Source organism: Ascidiella aspersa, chromosome 1, assembly GCF_963924565.1.
Source record: "Ascidiella aspersa chromosome 1, kaAscAspe10.2, whole genome shotgun sequence".
NCBI classification, from domain to species: domain Eukaryota; kingdom Metazoa; phylum Chordata; class Ascidiacea; order Phlebobranchia; family Ascidiidae; genus Ascidiella; species Ascidiella aspersa.
This window is the reverse complement of record NC_139447.1, coordinates 23895567-23917577: the sequence shown is the minus strand read 5'-3', so window position 1 is coordinate 23917577 and position 22011 is coordinate 23895567. Positions and strand designations below refer to the sequence as shown.

General features: G+C 34.9%; 2 protein-coding genes across 5 annotated transcripts; one reads left to right on the top strand and one right to left on the bottom strand.

The window, feature by feature from the left end:
• Positions 1-1281: 1281 nt before the first annotated feature.
• On the bottom strand, positions 1282-7604 carry LOC146168396 (sedoheptulokinase-like). Of its 4 annotated transcripts, none has more exons than XR_014494653.1 (9): positions 6424-7604; positions 5510-5657; positions 5221-5391; positions 4972-5161; positions 4494-4669; positions 4185-4256; positions 3688-3891; positions 2679-3120; positions 1282-1916 (listed from the first exon to the last, which is right to left on the bottom strand). XR_014494653.1 is itself a non-coding variant. In XM_083384077.1 (8 exons), the coding sequence occupies exons 1-8, from the start codon at positions 6499-6501 to the stop codon at positions 2777-2779; spliced, it is 1383 nt and encodes a 460-aa protein (XP_083240203.1). In that variant the 5' UTR covers positions 6502-7604; the 3' UTR covers positions 1282-2776. The 4 variants fall into 4 exon arrangements, 2 of the variants coding, with proteins under 2 accessions (XP_083240203.1, XP_083240219.1); XR_014494654.1 differs by having other exon boundaries at positions 2726-3120; XM_083384077.1 differs by having other exon boundaries at positions 1282-3120.
• Positions 7605-9998: 2394 nt separating this feature from the next.
• On the top strand, positions 9999-21529 carry LOC146168395 (serine/threonine-protein phosphatase 2A 56 kDa regulatory subunit alpha isoform-like). Its single transcript, XM_083390214.1, has 13 exons — positions 9999-10180; positions 10892-10986; positions 11175-11276; positions 11439-11540; positions 12883-12975; positions 13728-13858; positions 13970-14029; positions 14177-14285; positions 14656-14709; positions 15802-15972; positions 16343-16470; positions 19550-19651; positions 19855-21529. Exons 1-13 carry the CDS (start codon positions 10048-10050, stop codon positions 19943-19945), a joined length of 1371 nt encoding a protein of 456 aa, XP_083246340.1. The 5' UTR covers positions 9999-10047; the 3' UTR covers positions 19946-21529.
• The last annotated feature ends 482 nt before the right edge of the window (positions 21530-22011 follow it).

Here is a 22011-nt window from a genome sequence, read left to right as displayed (position 1 = left end):
TTAAAAACAGTGACTTATGTCAAGTCAGGTCATTTAAAAACAGTGTTACAACACAGTGTAATTACAACACTGTTAAATGGTTAAAAATGTTTTTATATAGCCAGCCTCACTCCAAATTTAATAGTTTCATAAAAACCGCATAATATGTTACTAACCCTGATAATCTCCCGAACCTCAACGCTAAGCCGAGAAGTAGAGTTTTAAACAAGTCATTTTAAAATGAGACTTAAGATCCAGTCAAGGCATTTGTAAAATACGTTAATCCAAGTCAAGTCTTTTCCCAGTCCAAGTCATCACTTATCCAAGTCAAGTCGTATTGTTTATATGCAAAAGTTAGGATAAATAACTCAATTTTACAAAAAGTCTAACGAAACTTATTCAGTTCAAAAGATTAAGTCTAGTCAAGTCATTTGAAAACAGTAACTAAGCAAAATCACATATTACAGCATTGTCAAAAAGAATGTGATGTTTAGAAAAGTCTAGGAAAGCTGAGCGACAAATCCATCTTCATGACAATGAAGAAATTTTCTTTAAATTGAAGAGCGTCATAAAAGCAATCGAACTTCAAAATCCGCCCTTCTGTATACGGCTGAGCATAAATAGCATTATTTTTGGCCAAATCGAGCCATAAAAATATAATTTACCCTTAGATCGTGCATTTATCTAAAGTTCGGTCGTGCACCTATCTAAAGTAAGGATTTTAACTTAGCTTGACGAGGCCATTCAATGTAGTGAGTGGAGTTTTTCATCCAATAAGGTCATTGGTCACAAATGATGGGTATTATAGAGTTTTAACAAACGTTAAAGTAAACTATTGTAACCAGGGTTTAACATTCGTCCTAAAATCATGACAAAAAACTGCTGTGATCACCAATGTTTAAGCTTTTGGGCATATTTAAATATTGACTGCAGTCAAAGGAGGTTTACGTGGCTATGGCTCCAAACGGCATATTTAAATCTTAATTATGTTTCTAGTGTTTCTACGACCATTCTGTTGAAATCGTTTTAGCCCGAAGGCGCTTTGCGTCTCAAGGCTCCCTCAAAAATGAACTTGAATTAGATTAAGGCATTTTTTCACGCTGTACACTTTTTTTCGTTTTGTAATATACAACTACGTCATGTTTTGACGTAATTTTGAAAATTCATCCCTGAATTTTTTTATGCCCGAAGCCCCCGATACAAGAACTATAATCGCCTTCAACACACAACAAAATATGTAAATGTCTTAATGTATATCAACTTTGAGTGTGATAGTGCGTATTCAAGTCTGAAATGACTGCTTGTATGTTTATTTGTTATACGAATAACATATTTTCAAAATTACAAAAGTATCAAGACACGAACATTCGAGGCACCAAGTGTACCGTGGCACACAAAATTAAAAATCATTGTGCCGGAAAGAAGATTTGACCAATTAAAAAACGGACACTGCATCCTTAACATTACATTGCAATGCGCTCCGTGTGCGTTTATTCGTTGTTACGATTTGCAAATATTGTTTTCATTAAAACATAACTTAGCAAATTTAATTAATCTGAATTACAAATGGACTAATATAAAGGCTACACTTTACACTTCACCATGTATAAAAATTGCGTAAATTAAGTACTAAGGTTTTGTAGTGAGAATTATATATAGCAGAGCAAAACCGACAAGCCGCTTTTAATTAGCAATTCAATAAGGTGTTTAAATTGAGTAAAATAATTAGCCTTACAGTCGGTTAAAAACGAAAACTGTATGATGGACATATTAAAGCAAATGTAATAAAATGTTTATTAAAAATCAATTTCAAATCCATATGTCAATTTAACTAAATATTTCTCAAATAACAGAAAAGTTGATTTTGGTGACATGAACCTTGGACCTTGGCTATAATCGAGGACACTTTCTCAAGCATTCCATTCAGTTGCAGATAACTTGAAAATAAAACAGAAAAAAGCTAGTTATCAACTGCTGATATTGGCAGACAAAGGGAAGTTTCCAAAGTGAAGGGACTAATTAAAGTCCGTATAACAGTTTTATGGGAGTACTTAAACGAGGTATGTAAAAGACACTTTTTTTTAGCCCTAAACCCAACCCAAAATAGGTTAACGAAAAAAAGCACAGTAAAACCGATCTCAATAAACTTGACTTTAAATTAGTTACTTTTATCATTTTTGGCGTTTCGTGGGCTAGAAAAAGCGAGACGTCATTCGACTGGCAACAAAATTACAACTAATCGATTGCTTCGAATGATCGTTTTCCTCTTATTAAAAGTTAATCGCGGTGCAAGCCAACCCTTGGACAGTGACCAATAAAACGTCACCGAAAACTTTGTAGCCATTCATTCAGCCGGAAGCACAAAACCGCAATTGCGTCATCAACGAGTTTTCACTTGTCACAAGTGTGCGGATTTGGCGCGACCAGTGATTGTGCTTATGCGCTTGATTGCACAAGTTCGCTAGCCTGGCGTGACATAACATACAGGCGAACAGCCTTCATTTTTCAATTAACCTGATGATTTTGTGTTTTAAATTATGGCAATGTAATGTTAAAAGTTTTATATTGCTGCAGTAACAACAACCAAAGTAATTACAATAGTAAAACTGAGTTGGTATTAAAAACATGAGTTAAGTATCAAAACAAATTAAACAACTATTGCGCTAAATTATGTTAAATTAGTTCCTTTAGTCAATTACCCCATCGCCACTCGATTAGAACACACAGCGGATGCTCGTAAGATTACCATCCAGGCACTCGTGGAATACTGGTGTAAACTCCCTTTGGTTACAAAGAGTTACGTTTCTGACATTACGGATAAGGCAGCCCCAAAGTCGGCGTCACTTTTCCGTTCAAACGAAACGGTTTTGTCGTAGAAAACGTTGTGCGTTAATTCTTCGCGAAAAAGCCGGTTCTTTGTGAATGTGCCCCCGCACGCCCACACGTGGCGGATGTCTTTGGCTTCGTCGAGTCCGCTGGCCTCAAACACCGTTCGGAGGTTACTTAAAACTCCAGCGGCAATTGCACGGGCCATCTCGGGCGGGTTGAAGTTTGACGAGTCGATGTTGTGTAAGGAAGCTCTCGTTTCGGGGTCGTGCCTTTCGCCGAACATGGCGGGCTCGAACCTGAGTTTACTGCAAGCTGACAAAAATATGTCTTTATTGAGATGAGCAATAAAGTCGAAGCGTTTATTTCAAAGTAAAATGCCATTAATGTTGCTATTCTTATTTATAGCTCACGCAAATTCATAATGGGAAAGATAATTTTGGCTCTAATTAATATTTAAAAAAATGTTATTCGTGGCAACTTGTTATCCCTTTCAAGTTTCAACACTATACATTAAATATTGTAAATATTGTTATTTTTCTGTTTCATTTCGGCCATAAATGTTGTAAAGTCCTAACGGAACAGTTTACTTAAAGGTCTTGTTAGGCCCTTCGTTGTGCCGGCCATGCTGGTGATGCAGTTTTGTATTGCGTTCGAAAGTTTGTCTATTTCTGCTTATCCAGTTTGCAAAAACTACGTTTTTTGCACCACTCAGCATTTAAAAGATTAAAAACGAGACGTTTTTTGCACCAGTCAGCATTTAAAAGATTAAAAACAAGACATGAACAAGACAAAACACAGTCTAACATTTCCTGACAATTTAGGTTTAAACCAACTTGAAACTAAAAGGTATGCCAAATGACAATCAGCATCGTTATTTACGTTTCAGCGAAGATTCCATCAAGCTCAAGTACACTTGATCGGTGGTGATTCCCGGGACCAGCCGACGAGTCCACTCAGTTAGCATTCGAACATATTCGCCGAGCACGGGGCCTCCGTTAAGCGACGCAAAGGTGAGAAGGTCGCAACCGTCGAAGTAGGGAACGCGACTCACGGCAGTTTCTCGTAAGTCAACTGCTGCTCTATCTTAAACACAAACGAAACATTAAAGCACGCGTGTGCGAGTTTTCTGCAGGATAAAAATACTAGGTTTTATTTGATTTTATAGTATATTACTGCAGGATAGTGCTCCGATAACAGTGCAATAACGCACTTTAACTGCTACAAATGAACTTTTACGGCAAAATGTCGTGTGGTAGTATTTGGTACAAGTCAAGAAAGAGTTTGACTTACTTAAAATAATAGGACAAATACTTTGTTTACCAGCTATTACCGGTCTTAAACGGTAATAAAATTAGGACAAATATAACGGCGGATACCTGGTTTTGTGTTTTGCATTTTTTTGCGATCCACCACCGCTGATATTTGCGCCGATGTGCTCACATTTAAAACTGCAATCAAAGGCAAAAAAATGATTTAAGATCCTACACATTTTATTTCAAAAAAATGTATTCTAAATATTAAAAAAAAATAAAATAGAGTGAGCTCACCAGGTAACATATCAATAATAGAAATCGCTCTTCAGGTGTAAACGAATATCTGCTGCCAAAACGTCGGTTTATAACTCCATTTACACCAGAAGAGCGACTTCTATTATTTAAAAAAAAGTTCACAGATCATATCTGCACCTATTTCTTTGGAGGTTGGCTGACAGGCCATCACAGAGCATTGCATGTCACCCAAAGCTACGTTGACGCGTGTCCCAGCAGGAATTCCACAGCAGTTGTTGTGGAGGGTCCCAGCTTGTGTACCATCAGGCACCACACCGGGTAGGAGATGCATGGGGAAGTCTACCTTTTTTATCCTAAAAATCGTTCATAGGTATGACAGTTTCATATAACTATGCAAAGCCCTACAATGCTGTAAGAAAGTCAAATAGCAACAAATAAATATGTTTCTCCAACTACTTAGCAGAGGGCCACAAATAGTTGTTTTTGTTGTTTTCAATTAAAATGTGTCCACTTTTTTGGTTGATTTTCTACTGGATATTGTACTTTAAGGACTAATCTTCCTGCTTTGTCTCATGAACTCGATAATGTCAGATGGATGGTGTAAAATAATACCTACAGCCACAAATAAAAAAATGGAACACAGAAGACAACTTACATAGAAATGTCCCAATCGCAACTTGCATGGTTATAATATCCCCAGCTAAAAGCATTCTGATAGCACATTATTGGTTTGCACATTGTCAGTTTAACAACAATATAGTCTGCAATGGTTCCGGCAGAGTTAAAATGGTCTAAAAATCCAGGTCTGTGTTGTTTCAGCCAAAGAATTGATGCACATCCAAATCCTTGTTATTAAATATTTATTAATCAAGCAAATAATATAAGACGTGTCTATTTGACTTACCAGAACTAAGTTGTGTCAGCTGAGTAGATTTTGGCAATGAATTGAGGAAGTTTGCATCGCACCTTGCATCTCGCCATGTTATTAGGTTGGAAACACCATCGTCAGGTTTTAGGGTTGGTTTCAAGGTAGTAGAGTTCCATAAAACGACCCCATGCATTTGACCACATATAACTAATAAAATATTTAAGTTATCTGTGTTGCAAAATGTCATTCTGAAATGAATAAAATTGATTAACATTTTAACTGTGTCTATTTTTTAATACATATAATATAAATAATGTTAGGTTACCAATACTGGAGATTTTGCCATTTTCCTTGCTAAGATTGGTAAGACATTGTTTAATGCACTGAATGATTTTTGACACATCTTGCTCATCATGACCATTTTCTGTCAAGTTTTTTACTGTTGCAAGAGTGTCACACTTTGTACTGCTTATCTAAAATGTATAAAATATTAGTATAGTAAGTCACATGTTTTTAGGTAAATATGAAATGTGTTTTGGTGGAGCTGACCTACGAATCTTAGTTTAGAGGAGGTCTGAGTCCAAGTCAGACTCAGGAATTGGTTTTGACTTGGGACTCCAAACTCGAGTAAAACTACCAGTGCCCAGAGTTCGGTGTGTAGGAGGAATACCATATGCTAAAATATTTTCCAACCAAGTATTATGAGTGGATGAGATATATGACACCCCTACAAGTAAATTGATGTATATCTACCATATTTTAGTTACGTAAATCAGTGCAATACAGGCCATAGAAATGAAGTCAAAAACAAGATTGGACTAAGCCTGCAAATATGGCCAGAGTAGGAACTAGACTTGAGAAAAGTTTTTCGGTTGAAGTCGGACTCGTTTTTTAACTGAGCAGGCCTGGTTAGCAGGCAGTATAGGAGTTAAAACCTTATGGGCCAAGACTTAAACTAGATTGGTAAAATTATACTTGGATGTAAAGTTTGTACACAATCTTTACAGGTTTTAATTTTATCAACTGAACATATAAAACCATAACTTTTCTGAAAATGACAAGTAAGTTTGCTAAACATTTTTTTATTTAAAATGGTATGCAAAACATTTTATTAAAGTTGTTTAAGTACATATTAAAAATAAATTTAACTCATACAAAATAAATATAAAAAAAACACATAACACATTTGTTATTTAAATCTTGAGCTTTTTAGTTTTATTGCTACAGGAATCTACTTACCAATTGTTTTTCTTTTGGTGATACAACAGAGCATTTTACAGAGCTTGTGCCAATATCAATTCCTAGAGTGTAGCCCATGTTTGGAACTGTAATTGACAAAACATTAATCACAACATTTATAACATCAGGCTCTGTAATGTGGGAATGTTAGTCATGGTATAAGACCAAACTACATTCCATAGATTGTGGCCATAAAGATTCATGCCAATTGTTTTTCAGAAATTTAATGCCAACATTTTGCAGTATATATGACATATTTATTGTAAATTCATCTGGCAGGTGATATATTATGTCAAAAGATGTCAAATGTGGGGTTTTGAGAAAGCTTTTCTTTCTTTAAATGTATGACATTAATTAATTTGTTATACAGATAAGTGTGAAAGTAATGTTATTACTGTTTGCTGATCAAACTGTCGTTTCTGCACTGCCAGTACACTATAATAAAAAGTTTAAGCACTGGACCACTGGTGTATGTAAGTATATTAATCCTGATACAACCACTTGGTGATGAGGCTATATTTTTGGTATATTCCGACATTTGAAGTGCATTACATGAAGAATGAACCAGGTCCCCTAATTTAATACACTGCCAGAGATTTAGTTTCCACTTAGTAAAACAATATTACGTTATGCCAGAGACCAAAAAAGTATCTTTCAAAAAGTTATGCTTTTGATAAATTATTAGTTTTACTTAATAATCACGATAGTTGACATTTGTTTAATTACGTTTTTGTTATTATTAGGTTAAGGCAGGGGTGTCCAACAAGCGTGCCAAATGTGGCACGCAACCTAATATAAAATGGCACGCAAGCCCCCTAAATTACCTAATTTGTTATTCAGCCAATTGCCAAAAAATAGTTATTTTTTTATACAGTGAATTGCCATTGTTTATTCACAATATAAAACAATCGCGGCAATCACGACTACTAACAATTTCTTCTAATACTATAACATTATACAGTAATGAAGGCTAGCATTCACATAATTATAAAGTTTGGTGTAAAGAAACAAGGAGCGAATGTCAGCTCACCGACGGACACTTAGATACAGTAATGCGCACTGCTACTACACGTTTTTATTATTTGGTAAAAAAATGCTTTTACTATTAGAAAGAATTAGTTAGTAAACTTTGGCACGGGAAGAAGTTATAGGATAACAATTGGCACGCCGGCATGTGTGAGTTGGACCAATGATACTATAATACCTATTATAGTATCATTGGTTGGACACCCCTGGGTTAAGGTTAAGCACTAAGCAGATTGTATTTGTAATGCTTGACATTTCGCGGTTGAATGAGTTTAGTCACTCAAGCAATTAACGTTACTTTCCTATTGACATAGATACAAAATATATTTATGTAAGGTTAGGGGCTACGGACTATCACGACTCCCGAAGACGTCCCTAAATTAGTGATCATTGTTAAAACAAACTTTTGTGCAACCGTCTATATAATTTATGAATATCATCTTACCAAAATATACATTTTTTAAGATTTACTAAATACTGCGCCAAAATTCTGCATTGTTCGTTCGTTGGGTGTACACAGCAACTGACAGAATGTGAAGGTTAGCGTCCTGTTGGGGATGTTTTGATAGTTGTTTATTGTTCGTTTTAGAAGTATTTTCGTTAGGGAAAAATTGTACAAAACTATTTTACACATTATAAGTATAACACTGTAAACATATTATTTTGGTGATCGTCTAGAATCCTTCCACACCGCACATTATTGGGGTTAAGGTGCGGGTTAGCGTTTGGGTTAGGTAGGGTCAGGGTGGGTTATGCAAGTTGTTAAATAATGAATATAATATTACTATACTCGAGCACTAACTCGCACCCCAATCCAATTATTATGTGTTGATTTAATAACTGTGGTTGGATTCTAGACCAGCACCAGTATTTTAAATTAGTTTCATATAGTTAGTTTAAAAATGTTAAAACTAATCAAATTAAACTTATAGAAGTTTGGAAAATTATGCATGGAAAAGAAGTTTAAATAAAGAAGATATTTTTATACTTAGAAGCAAAAAAACACAAGGTCATTCTTTTAAGAACGTCAAGCCTTCAGTAAAATCTAATTGTATAAAATTTGTTATTTCTGAATGTAACGGTCTAGATGAAGAAACTGCAGAAGTCATTTTCTCAAATATCTTGGGATTTAATTAGGCGATTTTCAACAAAATGTATCTCAAGTTTTGCGAGCTTAGCAATATGATTGTTGTATATTGCGTTTGTGTTATTTTTTAGTTTAATTGTTGCTCATAATAGGATGATTTTATTAATTTAATTAGTTCAACACTTTATTTTTGTGTCAATGATATGACTTGCTCTCATAATGACTTAAGTTTGGCAACCGATGGCTTGGACTGTGACATGAATTGGACTCAAGTCATTTTTCAAATGATTTGACTGAGTCTTTTCAATATGACTTGTTTACAACGCTGGTAATTAATTGTCCAGAGAAAATGACTCATAAATTCAGTTTTGTGTTATTTTTTTACATTTGCGCTTACTTTGGGAATTAAACCTAATTATATATTTGTACTTTTCTTTTGATAATCAAGGTTGCATCTATAATGGAGTATATTTAGGATCAAGTTGCTATTATATTTAACATCAAATAAAATACTTAATTTCGGCATAAATTTAAATTGAAACTATAATATATTTATTTTGATTGAAAAAATTATAATAGTGAGCAGAAAAACAAAAGGAATCATCAATAAAAATAATAGAAATAGAGTTTGCAAAAAGAGTTGCTGAAGCTTAGTTATCTTTAACTTGGTTTATATAGCAAAAAAAATAGTGAAGCATTAGATAACGCAACTGCAATATATAATCAATGTTAAAATTTTTCTACATTTGACTTATAACCCTAAAACTATTTAAATTATGAAAACTTTCTGGTTGTGGTTACAAGGAATTATAAGCAATTTCTAGAACATGAACATAGATTTAGTTTTTTATTTATAGCAAAATCTGTGAAATAATTTTGATTTATGTTTTTGTGTTTCACCAATTTATTAAATATACTAAAATAATTACTGCTCACTTCACTTTTTTATAGTCAGGCCATCTCTACTTGATTCATAGTAAAAAAATCTGGGCAGACAGTCAACCTTTTAAATGAGTACTAAAGGTAGTTGCTTTGATCTGGCATAGATAAGTTTGTTTGTATGTAAGAAAGTTGCGGGTTTATAAAGATATCTGTCTTTTGTATAGGAATGAGATAAAGTGGACCACAGTGCAGCTAGTCGGCCACACTTGGCTTTTGTTGGTATTATGTGCATATTCCAAGGAAGTAATATTATTTTCAATGTACACTTTAAACTATATATACTCGTTACCCACTTTTTAGTAGTATCTGCATGCCTTTGCAGTGCTTTTGTAGACAGCATGTGTCTAAAGAACAAAAATTGTACAGCACTTTTACAATGTGGTTTAATGTTCAATAAATAATAAACTATAGAAACTAAATTTATACTAAAAAAATCTTATCATAGATTCTCAGCGAAAATGAAAAAAATACTTATGATTAAATAATATAATATAAAATTGTAACCTATTTTTTAGAATGATAGTGTAAATTTGGTTTTAATAATTTAACTTAGCGTTTCGGCGCTGGTCATGGATAATCCTAATAGTGAACCTTTTCACCGCCGATCAGTGCATAAACCACAGTCTCAAAGACGATCACAAAGTTCTTCTAATTTTAACAGAGAAAAGAAAATTGAACTAAAACCACTGCCTCAGCTTAAAGGTAACAATCAAAAATATCATAATATTATATAGATATGTTTACTGAACAACATCTAGAGCAGTGGTTCTCAATTTTTTTTCCTTCGTGGCCCATTTGCGTTGCAAAAAAATGCTGTGGCCCAATAAATTTTTATAAAAAAAAAAAATGTAAAATGGGTTTAAAACAAAGCACAGCAGAACATATTTCAAAACATATTATTTATTCAACCGTGCATTAGTAAGATACTTGCGGCTGAACAATAAATTTACATTCCTTTTTAATTCCTCCCCAAGCCATTATTCCTGTAAAATTAAATATAGTGACACAAATGAAACTGAATATATCTTTTTAAATTGGTCTGTGGCCCACCTCAAATGTGAGCCATGGCCCACTGGTTGAGAACCGCTGATCTAGAGTAACCGATTGCTTGGTTTGTCAGCTGTATCCTAGCACTGTAAATGCGGTACAATTATATAACATCTGTTTTTGTTAAACACACAAGTAATCATTTTATTGGATGTGTGACATATTAGTTGCCCTTAAATGAAAGCAAAAGATTGATTTTTCCAGGATGTTTGAAACTCAACCAACAAATATCAATATATCTTATTTGTTTAAAACTACCTCAAACCCTGTTATCAAAGAATTTATGTACAACGTGTGATCATGATCAACTATACTTATATGAATATCTATTAATTTTAAAGATTTTTCTTAATGATTAAATTTCAGATGCGTTACCGGCAGATCAGGCAGAGTTATTTTGCAAAAAGCTACATCAGGGCTGTTGTATTTTCAACTTCATGGACAGCATAGAGGATTTACAGGTAACTGCTTAATCTAATTTATGGTGGTTCAACGTTTTTTGTTTTATACCACTTAACAACTTATAACTTTGACTCTTTATATTAATAAATACTCTTGTTAGACACTACATACATAAAAATAGATAAATATTTTACATTTAAATTGCTCTAAATTTTTTTTTAACAAGTTCAAATAAAATTTATTTAAGGGAAAAGAAGTAAAGCGAGCTTGCTTGAATGAACTGATTGATTATGTGTCATCAACTCATGGTGTCCTGTCAGAGACAGTTTATCCTCTTATAATTGAGATGGTAGGATGTCCGATTTATTTTATTTTTTAAAAAGGTTTTGTTGCTAAACATATGCTAGCACTTGGCCACCACAGGCTTTGACACTGAGTGCAGCAAATGATGATGGATGGTTATGGTTACTTTGTCAGAGCCATTTTAAGCCACTTTCTTTTGTTGACATAGATATCAAAAAACATTCTGCGCACTCTTCCCCCACCTGAACGAGCTGAATTTGACCCAGAAGAGGATGACCCTACTCTTGAAGCATCATGGCCCCATTTACAAGTAGAATAATTTATACATTATGTTAATTAACGTCTTCCTAGTGAAAATTGCAGACAATTTTAAACTGCAACTGCATTTTACATTGACTTGACACCCAATTTAACTTTTTTTAACCTGCTAACCTCATCCTTTGAAGTTCATTACAACTCTATAGGCTTGCCTAACTGTTAGATGCTAACAGAATAATAAATAAATTAAATAGTGTTGCTAATGGTTCTACTAATAGGGTTGCTAGCACAATATTGGTCTACATCAGGGGTTCTTGAACTTTTTTCACCACGGACCCCTAAAAATTTTTTTTGCTTCGCATGGACCACGGTAAGCAAAAATTTTTCAAAAATGACGTCATAAATTGACGTCACAATACAAGCAGACTTTAGAAATCTACAGTTTTTGGTCACCAAAATGTGAAAGGAAAACAGAGTCTAAATACATTCAGTGCAAAAACGTTTCATTTTTAATTAAACTCTTTTCTTAGAAAATTACTTCTTAAATATACACTAATATTTCAATTTGGCCTCCACGGACCCCCTAAAACTAGTTCACGGACCCCCAAGGGGTCCATGGACCCCAGTTTAAGAACCCCTGGTCTACATGTTTGTGTATTAAATTTACTTACCTGACACATTTGATTCTAGGTTTGAATGTTAACATGTGTCTGTTGTGGAAAAAAATAAGGACAAAAATGAAGTTTTTATGTAATAATTAAAGCACGAAAAGCATAACCATATAAACACTGTTTATTTCTCTACTTCCTTTACAGATTTTTTAATTTAGTATAAAGTTATGTTTTAATTAGCCACTGATTGTTTTTGTAGAGATTTAGTTTTTTGGTATATTTAAGCAGTTTCATCTTCATACTTCATAATATTAAGTGTACTTAGCTATTAAAGATTTTGTGTTGAAGTTAAATACCCACAGTGAATTAAAATTTTTACTTTTCTAATAAAACATAAACATCATCATGATGTTTAACAATAGACATCGCTGTCATACTGAGTCATATTAGCTAGGTAACATAGAGCTTGTAGCAGAAACAAAATTCTAATGATTTAAAAAGTCTAACCTTTTAGGTAGACATTTGAAGAAGTCAAAAAAGTAAGAGAACTTAAATGGAGGCCTGAGATATGTTAGGCCAAACAACTTTCCAGATCAGAATTATAACTATCTATTTATAATATTTTAAATGTTTTTTAGCTTTAAATTATGTAGGTATTGTCACTGTACATTACTACTCTATAAAATTTACTTTTGCCCAGTGGCAAACTAATTACACATAAAATGCACTTAATCTGTTTAAATATTTGTTATTGTGATTCTTAAATTTAATGTGTTTTTTTAGCTTGTGTATGAATTTTTCCTGCGGATCATGGAATCTTCTGACTTCAGGCCGATAATTGCAAAGAAATATATCGACCAAAAGTTTGTTTTAGGCGTAAGTAAAATCAATTTAATTTAGCTAAATAAACTACCATTTTAGAACGAACAAGTTTAGTTAAGTACAGACGAACTAAAACTAATCTAACATCATGTCAAGGAAATGACAATCAATTCAAACCGCTTTAGATGAACTTCTTATGTACCTCTATTAATGCATGCTTGTGTTGCAATCAAACAGGTTTTATGTGTAGATTATGTTTTATTGATTTAAGTTGGGAATTATAAGACATTACTTGTTAGTACATCAATTTAAGAATTGCCATTTTCTGAATTTATTTAGAAAGGGCATTCACTTTCTTTATTTTTGTTTTGTAGGCACAAGCCATAACTAATAACTTTTTTATATGTTTCTACGCCATATTGTATACTGATGGAAATGCTCTGAATAACTAGATCTGATTGACAACAAATGTTGGAAATGAACAAACCATCAATCTATATTTTGATGCAAACTCAAAATAAAGTCTAAAAAAAATAAAGATATTATGATTGTATATACACACAATTAGTAGCTGCCAAGCATACACCCAGAGTTTTATTTTGTGGAAATTCTACACCAAAATTCATTATTTTTTCTGCCCAAAAGGCTATTTTACATTTTAAATTCACTGAGCCAAAATATTGCAGGCCAAAAAATGCCATTGGCTGGCTCTGGGGCAAGCATTTCATACAAAAAATCTTTGGCAAAAAGGGTCTGGGAAGGAGAGAGAGATATAAGGATTTTTACAGATACAATGCAATTTTCAGCTTTTGGAACTTTTTGCAAGTGAAGATCCACGAGAGAGGGATTTCCTTAAAACTGTTCTTCATCGAATTTATGGAAAGTTTCTTGGCCTAAGAGCATTCATTCGTCGCAACATTAACAACATATTTTTGACGTGGGTATCAGTAAGATGCTTATAAGCCAACATTTATTTTCTTTGTATACCCTACTGAAGAGGTTTTTTTCTAATCTAGGTTAACATTTGATATTAATTGTTGTTTTTCAGATTCATTTATGAGAGTGAGCAGTTTGCTGGAATTCCTGAGCTGCTTGAAATTCTTGGAAGGTAAAGTTACATATTGTACAAGAAATTGTGCACTTACTTTGTTAGACCAGTTAAAGTCATTTTATCTTACAATCTATTTAAAAATATTTTTTTTAAATAAAACAAAATACAGTTTATGATTAAATCCGAGTTGTTCTTTATTTGCAGCATTATCAATGGATTCGCTTTACCATTGAAAAGTGAGCATCGCCAGTTTCTGACAAAAGTGCTGCTGCCACTTCACAAGACTAGAGCACTATCAATGTTTCATGCTCAGGTGAAATTTATTGAAGTAAACCAATCAGTGGTGTACTGCCCAGTTCTTTGCCATGTTGCTCAAGCAATACATAGAGCTTGGATTATAGAAAGTGGTTATTTTATCTATATGACTAATATTGTTGACTTAAATTAAGTACCTTTGAAATAAAGTGCATTCAACAAATTAAAAGAAGTCATTTAGGAAAGTACAACATTTTTTTTTGGAATATGTATTTTAAATTTCGCTAAACCATTATAATGTGAGATGAAAAGTCATTCGTACATGTTTTTTTATATATTGAGTTTTCATAGTTGTTAGTTTTTCTTGTACTTTAAATAATTAATACTAAACTTTGTTATTGTCGTATTTAACTAAACTTTATTTCTAGCTGGCCTACTGCGTGGTCCAGTTTATCGAAAAGGATTCTTCGCTCACTCGGGTGGTAAGTGAAACGCGACGCGTTTAATATCTTCTCTCTGTTTTGTTATCCGCGAATCACAATGCACCGGGTACGCATTCGTGGTACAGCGCGTGAGCCCACAATGGCTTCCCTATCGCTAGTGCATCTCTCGATGTGCTATTTGATCGCAATCGCAATTGGTTAAGTGACTTTGAACCAGCGGTTTGCGATGGCAAAGAGGCTGCTATCGAGAGTCGTCCAATCAGTCCACAATGGCATTACAGTAGTTTTGTGTAACGTTATGTTCATCCAAACCGTCTGTTTAACATAAAAACGTTGTCACCTGTATGGTAAAGGGTTTTGTACGATCTTTTGTACGATCTTAGTTGCGGCACACCAATGGTTGGGCAAGGTTGTCTAATTTCAACATGTCACACGTTATATGATTCCTTTCAGGTTCGTAGCAAAACTCGCATCAGACGCGTACACAGTAACCGAGCACATTTACATTGTGATCCTAGCGTGTTTTTTTATCATTTTAAGCAGCATGATATTGATAAAGATTTGTAATGTTACAGTCGGTTCATACGTGAGTTGTTCTATGTACGGTTTTTTGGTTACATACCTTTATTTATGTACACCGTTTTTGTCTTAAAAATTACCTAATCGAAGTAAACATATCAATACAACTGTGATAACGAAACAGGACAGTGGGTTAAACGTCAAACATGACATGCGAAACCAAAAGTGCCACAGGAAATGTTGACAGACAGACAACACTTCGTCAAATGTGCGTTGTACTTCTATTAGTTAATTATTTATACTGCATTCTTTTGAGTTAAAAAGAGCATTTTGTATACTAAATTATGAAACAATACTCACGTTGCAAAGTACCAAAAACTCTTTAAATTTTGGCTATAAAGGTGTACAACATGTTTTTTTATTTTTGCGTTGCTAGACCTCAAATTTTATTGAAAAACTCGACAATAGAGTACAACTGAAACAAATAATCATGTTGTGGTGTAGACAAAGTAAATACTAGCAGGGTACTATAAAATGCCACACGAGGTAAATAAGCCACCAAAGGCTCCACTTCCTATTTTGAAAGCCGTATATGTGATTTGTCCCGCAAAGGTTCTGCAAGGAATCCTCAAGTACTGGCCACAGACATGCAGTTCCAAAGAAGTGATGTTCCTAGGTGAGCTTGAGGAACTTCTGGACGTGATCGATCCCAGCCAGTTCACCTTAGTCCACACCGAGATCTTTCAGCAGCTCGCCAAATGTGTTGCTAGTCCGCACTTCCAGGTTCGTGCCTCGATACTGAAACAAGCTGCGCAGTCGCGGCAAATTGGACCACTAGCATTTGTGGGTCCAATAAAAAATAAAGCTATCAATACAAAGTATATGTCTATTTTGTTCGGCATACGAATTAATACCGGCTTGTTTGCGTTAATGTTATCGAGTAATGTGGATCATTTGTACTTTTTGTAGTATTAAACTGCTCGTGATCTATTATATCAATGTTGTGATGTTCTTTGAAGTAAGCCTTCTAAGCCGTTGCAAGATTAACCGCGTAATAACTGTTGTAATCTTACTGATCCTAGGTCACCCTTTGTGGTCACCAGTCCGATGTTTTGTAGTAGTATCCTTCTTCAGATATTCCATGTGTTTTTAGGTGGCGGAAAGAGCCCTCTACTTTTGGAACAACGAGTACATCTTAAACCTGATTGAAGAGAACTCTGCGGCCATTCTTCCGCTCATGTTTCCAAGCTTGTACCAGATATCGAAAGAGCATTGGAACCAGTAAGGATTCCTAAATTACAAACATAACTAAGGATTAAGGAAAAAGCCTTGCATGCCTATAGCATAAAAAAGCAAGCTAAACGATTTAATAAATAAATGAAAAAAAAACGAGTGACGGCGCACATCTGCATTGCAAAATTTATTTATTTTGTGATCGAGTTACCAACATTAAAATACTAACCTACTATACCGCAAGAGCGAATCAGTAAAATAACTAGGAAGAAACTCACAATCGACAACCAAACACGCAAATTTTTTTATTTTCGATTTTGTTTTTTCGAAGTTTGAAATAAAGTTGATTTAAAATCAAGCGTTGCATATGTGATTTAAAATCAAGCGTTGCATATATAGTCTTATTTACCATGGCTTTGTTTCGTCGAAAAAGTATCAGGTTAAAGTATAGCGCGAATACAATCTAATTTTTTGAAAACAGCAATGGTATATCCCCCATTATTCCGCTTGGTACGTCGTGTCGGTCTTGAAACTAGCCCTATACTTGTTGCAAAAATACAGACAAATGTTTTAATACTTGCCCCTATATAAACTGGCCTCATAATTTCGACCCCCTCGGCGCCCGCTGACGCAATCAGGTGACGTTGCGTGCCTTCAATCGGTCCTGCCGTGGACGCTCGGCAAACAGTCGTAACTTGCCGCCTTAGTTGCGGTCTTCAGACGCCCTGTCTCAACTTTATGTTTTTCACTATAAACCCAGCATATACGTGTACGTGCGCGCCCGCTAACTGGCAAACAACGAGCTTGCCGCGCCCTCGCTACGTTTCTTAAACGCCGGATGGCAGAACCGCCGCAACCGCACGACCTGCCTAAAATCGGGCGATCATATTTCTTTCGAGTGCCTAAATTGGCGCCGATTTTCTGAACAACTTTAACGCGGATTTCCTTATGGTTTACCTGAAACGAAACAGCCCATAAAATATATACATTTGTCGCCTTTCATATAATATTTTTATACCGACTATTTAAAGATTATGTTTTAACGGGTCGCTGCTACCAACAGGTCTGCTATTCCTAACCATTTTCTGCACAACTTGCATATCGATCGGTTAACAGCCACTCAAATATGTGTAATTTGGCCTGTGTGTTTGTTGATTTGGCGTCAAGAGCGCAAGGTGCCAGATGCGAAGCGATGTCGAAATTATTTTATTTCTGCATAGGTTTAGAAACTTTAGCGTTTATAGCGACGCCCAAAGGCCACGCGTAATTTAGAAATTATATGAAACAAACAAGGTCAATATGTCAGTGTTCAAATTTCATTTAATTACAAAAATTATAAAAGATTCGTGGCCAGGCTTCCTTGCTTACTTATATGGAATTCTAAATTTGATCAATTGCACTCTGTTTTTAAGTTGGTAGACTGGGTCAAACTTGGACAACTATAAATTTACAAATGAAGTAGAGCAGCGGTACACAATCTGCGGCTGTGGCTGTTGATAATGACTTGTGCGACCGTGCATATACTTAAAAAAAAGCTTTTGTTGGCGGCTTAATGTTAAAAAAAACTTTCACTGTATGTGGAAATTTTACTTCTTAAACTGGTAAAAAGTAGACATTTTTTGTTGTTGTATGCCAGGCAGATGAGCTTTTACGGCTGTGTAGTAGCACAAAATTTAACGATATTATTAATTTAAACATAATAAATTTATAATATGAAAGAGTATATAGCGGCTATAAAAATTTCCATTCTTGTCATTTTATAGCAATATCCGATATTACGAACGGAAAGTATGACGCGTCTAATCCGAAGGTTTATTTTCATCATAACCACTTTTTTACCCTAAAGAAGAAAAATGTATTGCGCCATTTGCGGCCCTGGTGACGTAACAATGGAAAAAAGATACCTCCCGCAATATCGTAAACGAAACTTGAACAAAACTTGTTGTATAAGAGACAAACAAAGTTGCTACAAAGAATTTAAATTAAGTAGAGTTTTATTGAGTGTGACCCCCAGGTTGAAAACCACTGATCTAAATGCAAATAATTTTCGCGTGATGTTTTGCCTATTTTAGGAGAAACTTTCCAGACTAAATAAAGCGCCTTAAAATATTTTCCCCTTTAATGTATTACACTTGGGCTGTATGCGACTTACCAAACTATGTAGTTAACGCTATTATTGTTGTCATATACAGTCTTTTTTTGGTTTGCATTATTGCATTTTTTTGCTAAGTGTATTGATATTGATTAATTTTATTCAATCACTACCATTGAACACACAGACAACGTACTTTCTACAATTCGGGCTGATGAGTCGGTCTGAAAAGAGCCGCCAGTTAATGCCAAACAATAACATAAATTTTACCAACGCAAACCGTGTTGTATTCCTTCAAGTTAGCTGAAACTATTTTCGCGTCATTTAGCTTTCATTTTGTAGTGTTTCCAGCGTGCGATAAGGGGGTTAACTTTGGAATCTGAATTGCTCTATCTCAGAGAGAAGCGTAAGCCATATTGCTACAAGCTGTTTTGTTTGAGATAACCACGTACGCCCAAGCGACCGCTGTGCAAATATCCAAATGCGCGACTGATTTGGTTTTACTACGGCGTAGGCGGGTACTGTGGGACAGCTCCATCATACTGACCTTAAATGCTGTCTGACACGCTAGCTTGAGCAATACATTAAACTCATTTGCACAGTTTAAAAGGCTGCTTGGAAAGGTGCTTTTCAAATAAAACCGTCATTGGATACACAGTTCAATAATATTGCATAAGCAAACAATCAGAAATGTCCCGTTTTCACCATTAACCTAAAGCGCCACAAAAAAGTTGTAATAAATTGAAAGGCTTGCAGAAAGTTTGGGAAGGCCTGTTGGACCCACTCCTGGTATTTGACAATTTCAGGTTTAGAATTGCTTTAGCTTCGCGTTAATGACAAAATATTATATACATGCGTGTTGAACCAAACTTAATACACTAATGGTTGACAACAGGCGTTTTTACCCATTTGTCTTTTTGCAACTGAAAACAACACTGCGTACCTGAATTATTCTTAACTAACTATCGCCATTTTAGTACTATTTATCCACCGGTTTATCAACCAAGCATTTGCAAGCCGCTTTGTTTTATCCAGAACCATCGTGGCACTTGTTTACAACGTGTTGAAGACCTTTATGGAAATCAACAGTGAGCTCTTCGACAGTCTCACGGCGTCATACAAGTCCGAGAGGCAAAAGTAAGTTGCAATAGTAACTTATGGTTTCTCAAAAATGGGTTGACAACTGCATATTGAACTAAATAAATTCCAAGTTTTGAATTGTATAGTCATCAACTTATAGATATAAACTTCATTGGACTTTGTTCGACTGCCTTTGTGAAATGTTTGTATCATAAATAAGTAGATATAACCCCAAAGTTAATCGACGCTGTCATTCCCAGAGAACAGAAGAAGGAGAAAGAACGCGACGACCTGTGGCGGAAATTGGACGACCTGTGTGTGAAAAAGAAGAAGCACCTGAACTTAACCTAGGAAATGGAGGCGCCAAGCAAACCGCGGCCTTCCTCACTTTATCCCTTTCAACCGTTAACTGGCACACGCGTCATACGTCCTTGAACACTCGCCGCCGAAAGGACTTGAATGTATACATATATCACTTTTACTACCGCTGGCCGATTTGCACCTTTTATCGTGTATTTCACTCGTTTGCAATGTAACAAGGTTTTTTCTCGCCGCTAAACTAAAACGGTGCAGTAACTATATATAAATTATAAGCATGTTTTAAATGAATCCTTAGCAAACCCTAATGCTTGGCAACAAACGCTAATTGTAACCGTAAGTTTAGAAAATATCGCAGTTTTGCGTTTACTTATTTTTGTTTTTCTAGAACTAACTCTTTGAAAACCTTTTTATCTTTATTTTTAAGGCTGTCTTTTGTTTAATGGCGTTTTGCCGCCCCTGATTTATATTTAGCCCCGGGATTTTTTTGCCTGACGCGACCCGGAACTTTTCTTCATCAGATTTATTTGGCACATAGTTGTACTGTGTTTAATTTACGTTGGGTTCTGCCCGTGCTCGCTAGTTGTGCACGTTAAGCTGTTCAGAAGCTAACCTGTCGCGCGTAAAGAATCTATAATAGTGGATTTCTTGCTTCAATAGTTGGTAAAACAAAAACCTATCTATCAGGCTGATCTGTCCACTTTTCAACGAACTGTTTATTTAGTTAATAATTTTGGTATAACTTGTGAACCCAACAACTTCTGTTACGAACAACTTTGGACATATTCTGTAAGCTTGTGTGCAGGCATTTTGCTGATACTTAGCGCTTAAACTTAAAATCCTCCAAAATTTCAAAAAAATTCGAGTTCCATTTTAATTATTTGAGATACTTCTTTTACTTGACACCATTTTCCTTTTTTCGTTTTATTTTTTACGTGATGAAAGAAAGCGTAGAATGTTTAATATGTGCCTTAACATTCAGATTTATAGTTTGCAAATTCCATATTGCCATGTTGGCTGTTGCTATAGTAACCAAACAAAATTGGTGTCACAAGCTTTTACAATTTTGTAATCTACAACAAAATCTACAGCACTACTTAGGCTAAACTTTAATTTACCAATATACCTTCATGCAACTTTCAATGAAGATATTTTACCACGTAAAAGCTCACCTCTTTATTGTACATATAAGATACAAGCGTAACGCCATACCATTGCGGCGTTTACTTTTTTCACCTATCAACAAAACATGAATGTCCCAATAGAACGCAGAGCATTTTTGATCCCTGTGTGCAGCCTGTGCTATATAACACTTTGAAAAGTCCTCCTAATTAGGACATAAAACACTAGTTTTGTCTGGCAACTAATCAACGTACACTAATTTGTTGCAACGGAATTCGACACCCCGTTGTGGTGCTTTTTGACCACGTCTCATTTAAGCGCACGTTTTCTAAGCTTCCTTGTGTTTTCTACTCTTTTTACACGTTCTTTTCCATCTTTATCCGAACGCATTTATTCGTTCTTTCGTGTGTAGTCAATTATTGTAGAAGGTAAATTGTCGCGTACAGTCTAGGGTTTGTGGTTTTGTACACTGTGTATATCATGCCGAACATATTTGGTGTTGTGTGTTGCTGGTTTGAACTTCCATAGACGTAATGTGCAGGCCAATCCTTATTACCAGGAGAAGAATAATTACTTTACTGGAACAATCAACTAAATTCCTAACGCGACGAACGAAAATTCGAGGGGATCTTACAAAGTTACGTCAATAATGGATCTCAGGTGGTCCAAGGTTGACAGCACCACGAGCCACGATATGTTATGCATATTCTTTGCGGGCCACATAAAGTAGGCTACATGTGTACCAGAAGAGGATGATAGACGATTTTTGTTTAATCGGGGCATGAAATGTTGAAAATGCATCACATGAAACCTAAAGTCACAGTGAAAACCTCCAAAACAATCCTTCCAGCAGCGAAATATATTTTATCGTTCATTTACTTTAAAGTGGCAAAAATAGTAATTCATAAAGGGTCGTATTTTCTATGTTCTGTTCATTAAAAAGACGGAAAGCAAAACGCATATATAACCTATAAGTT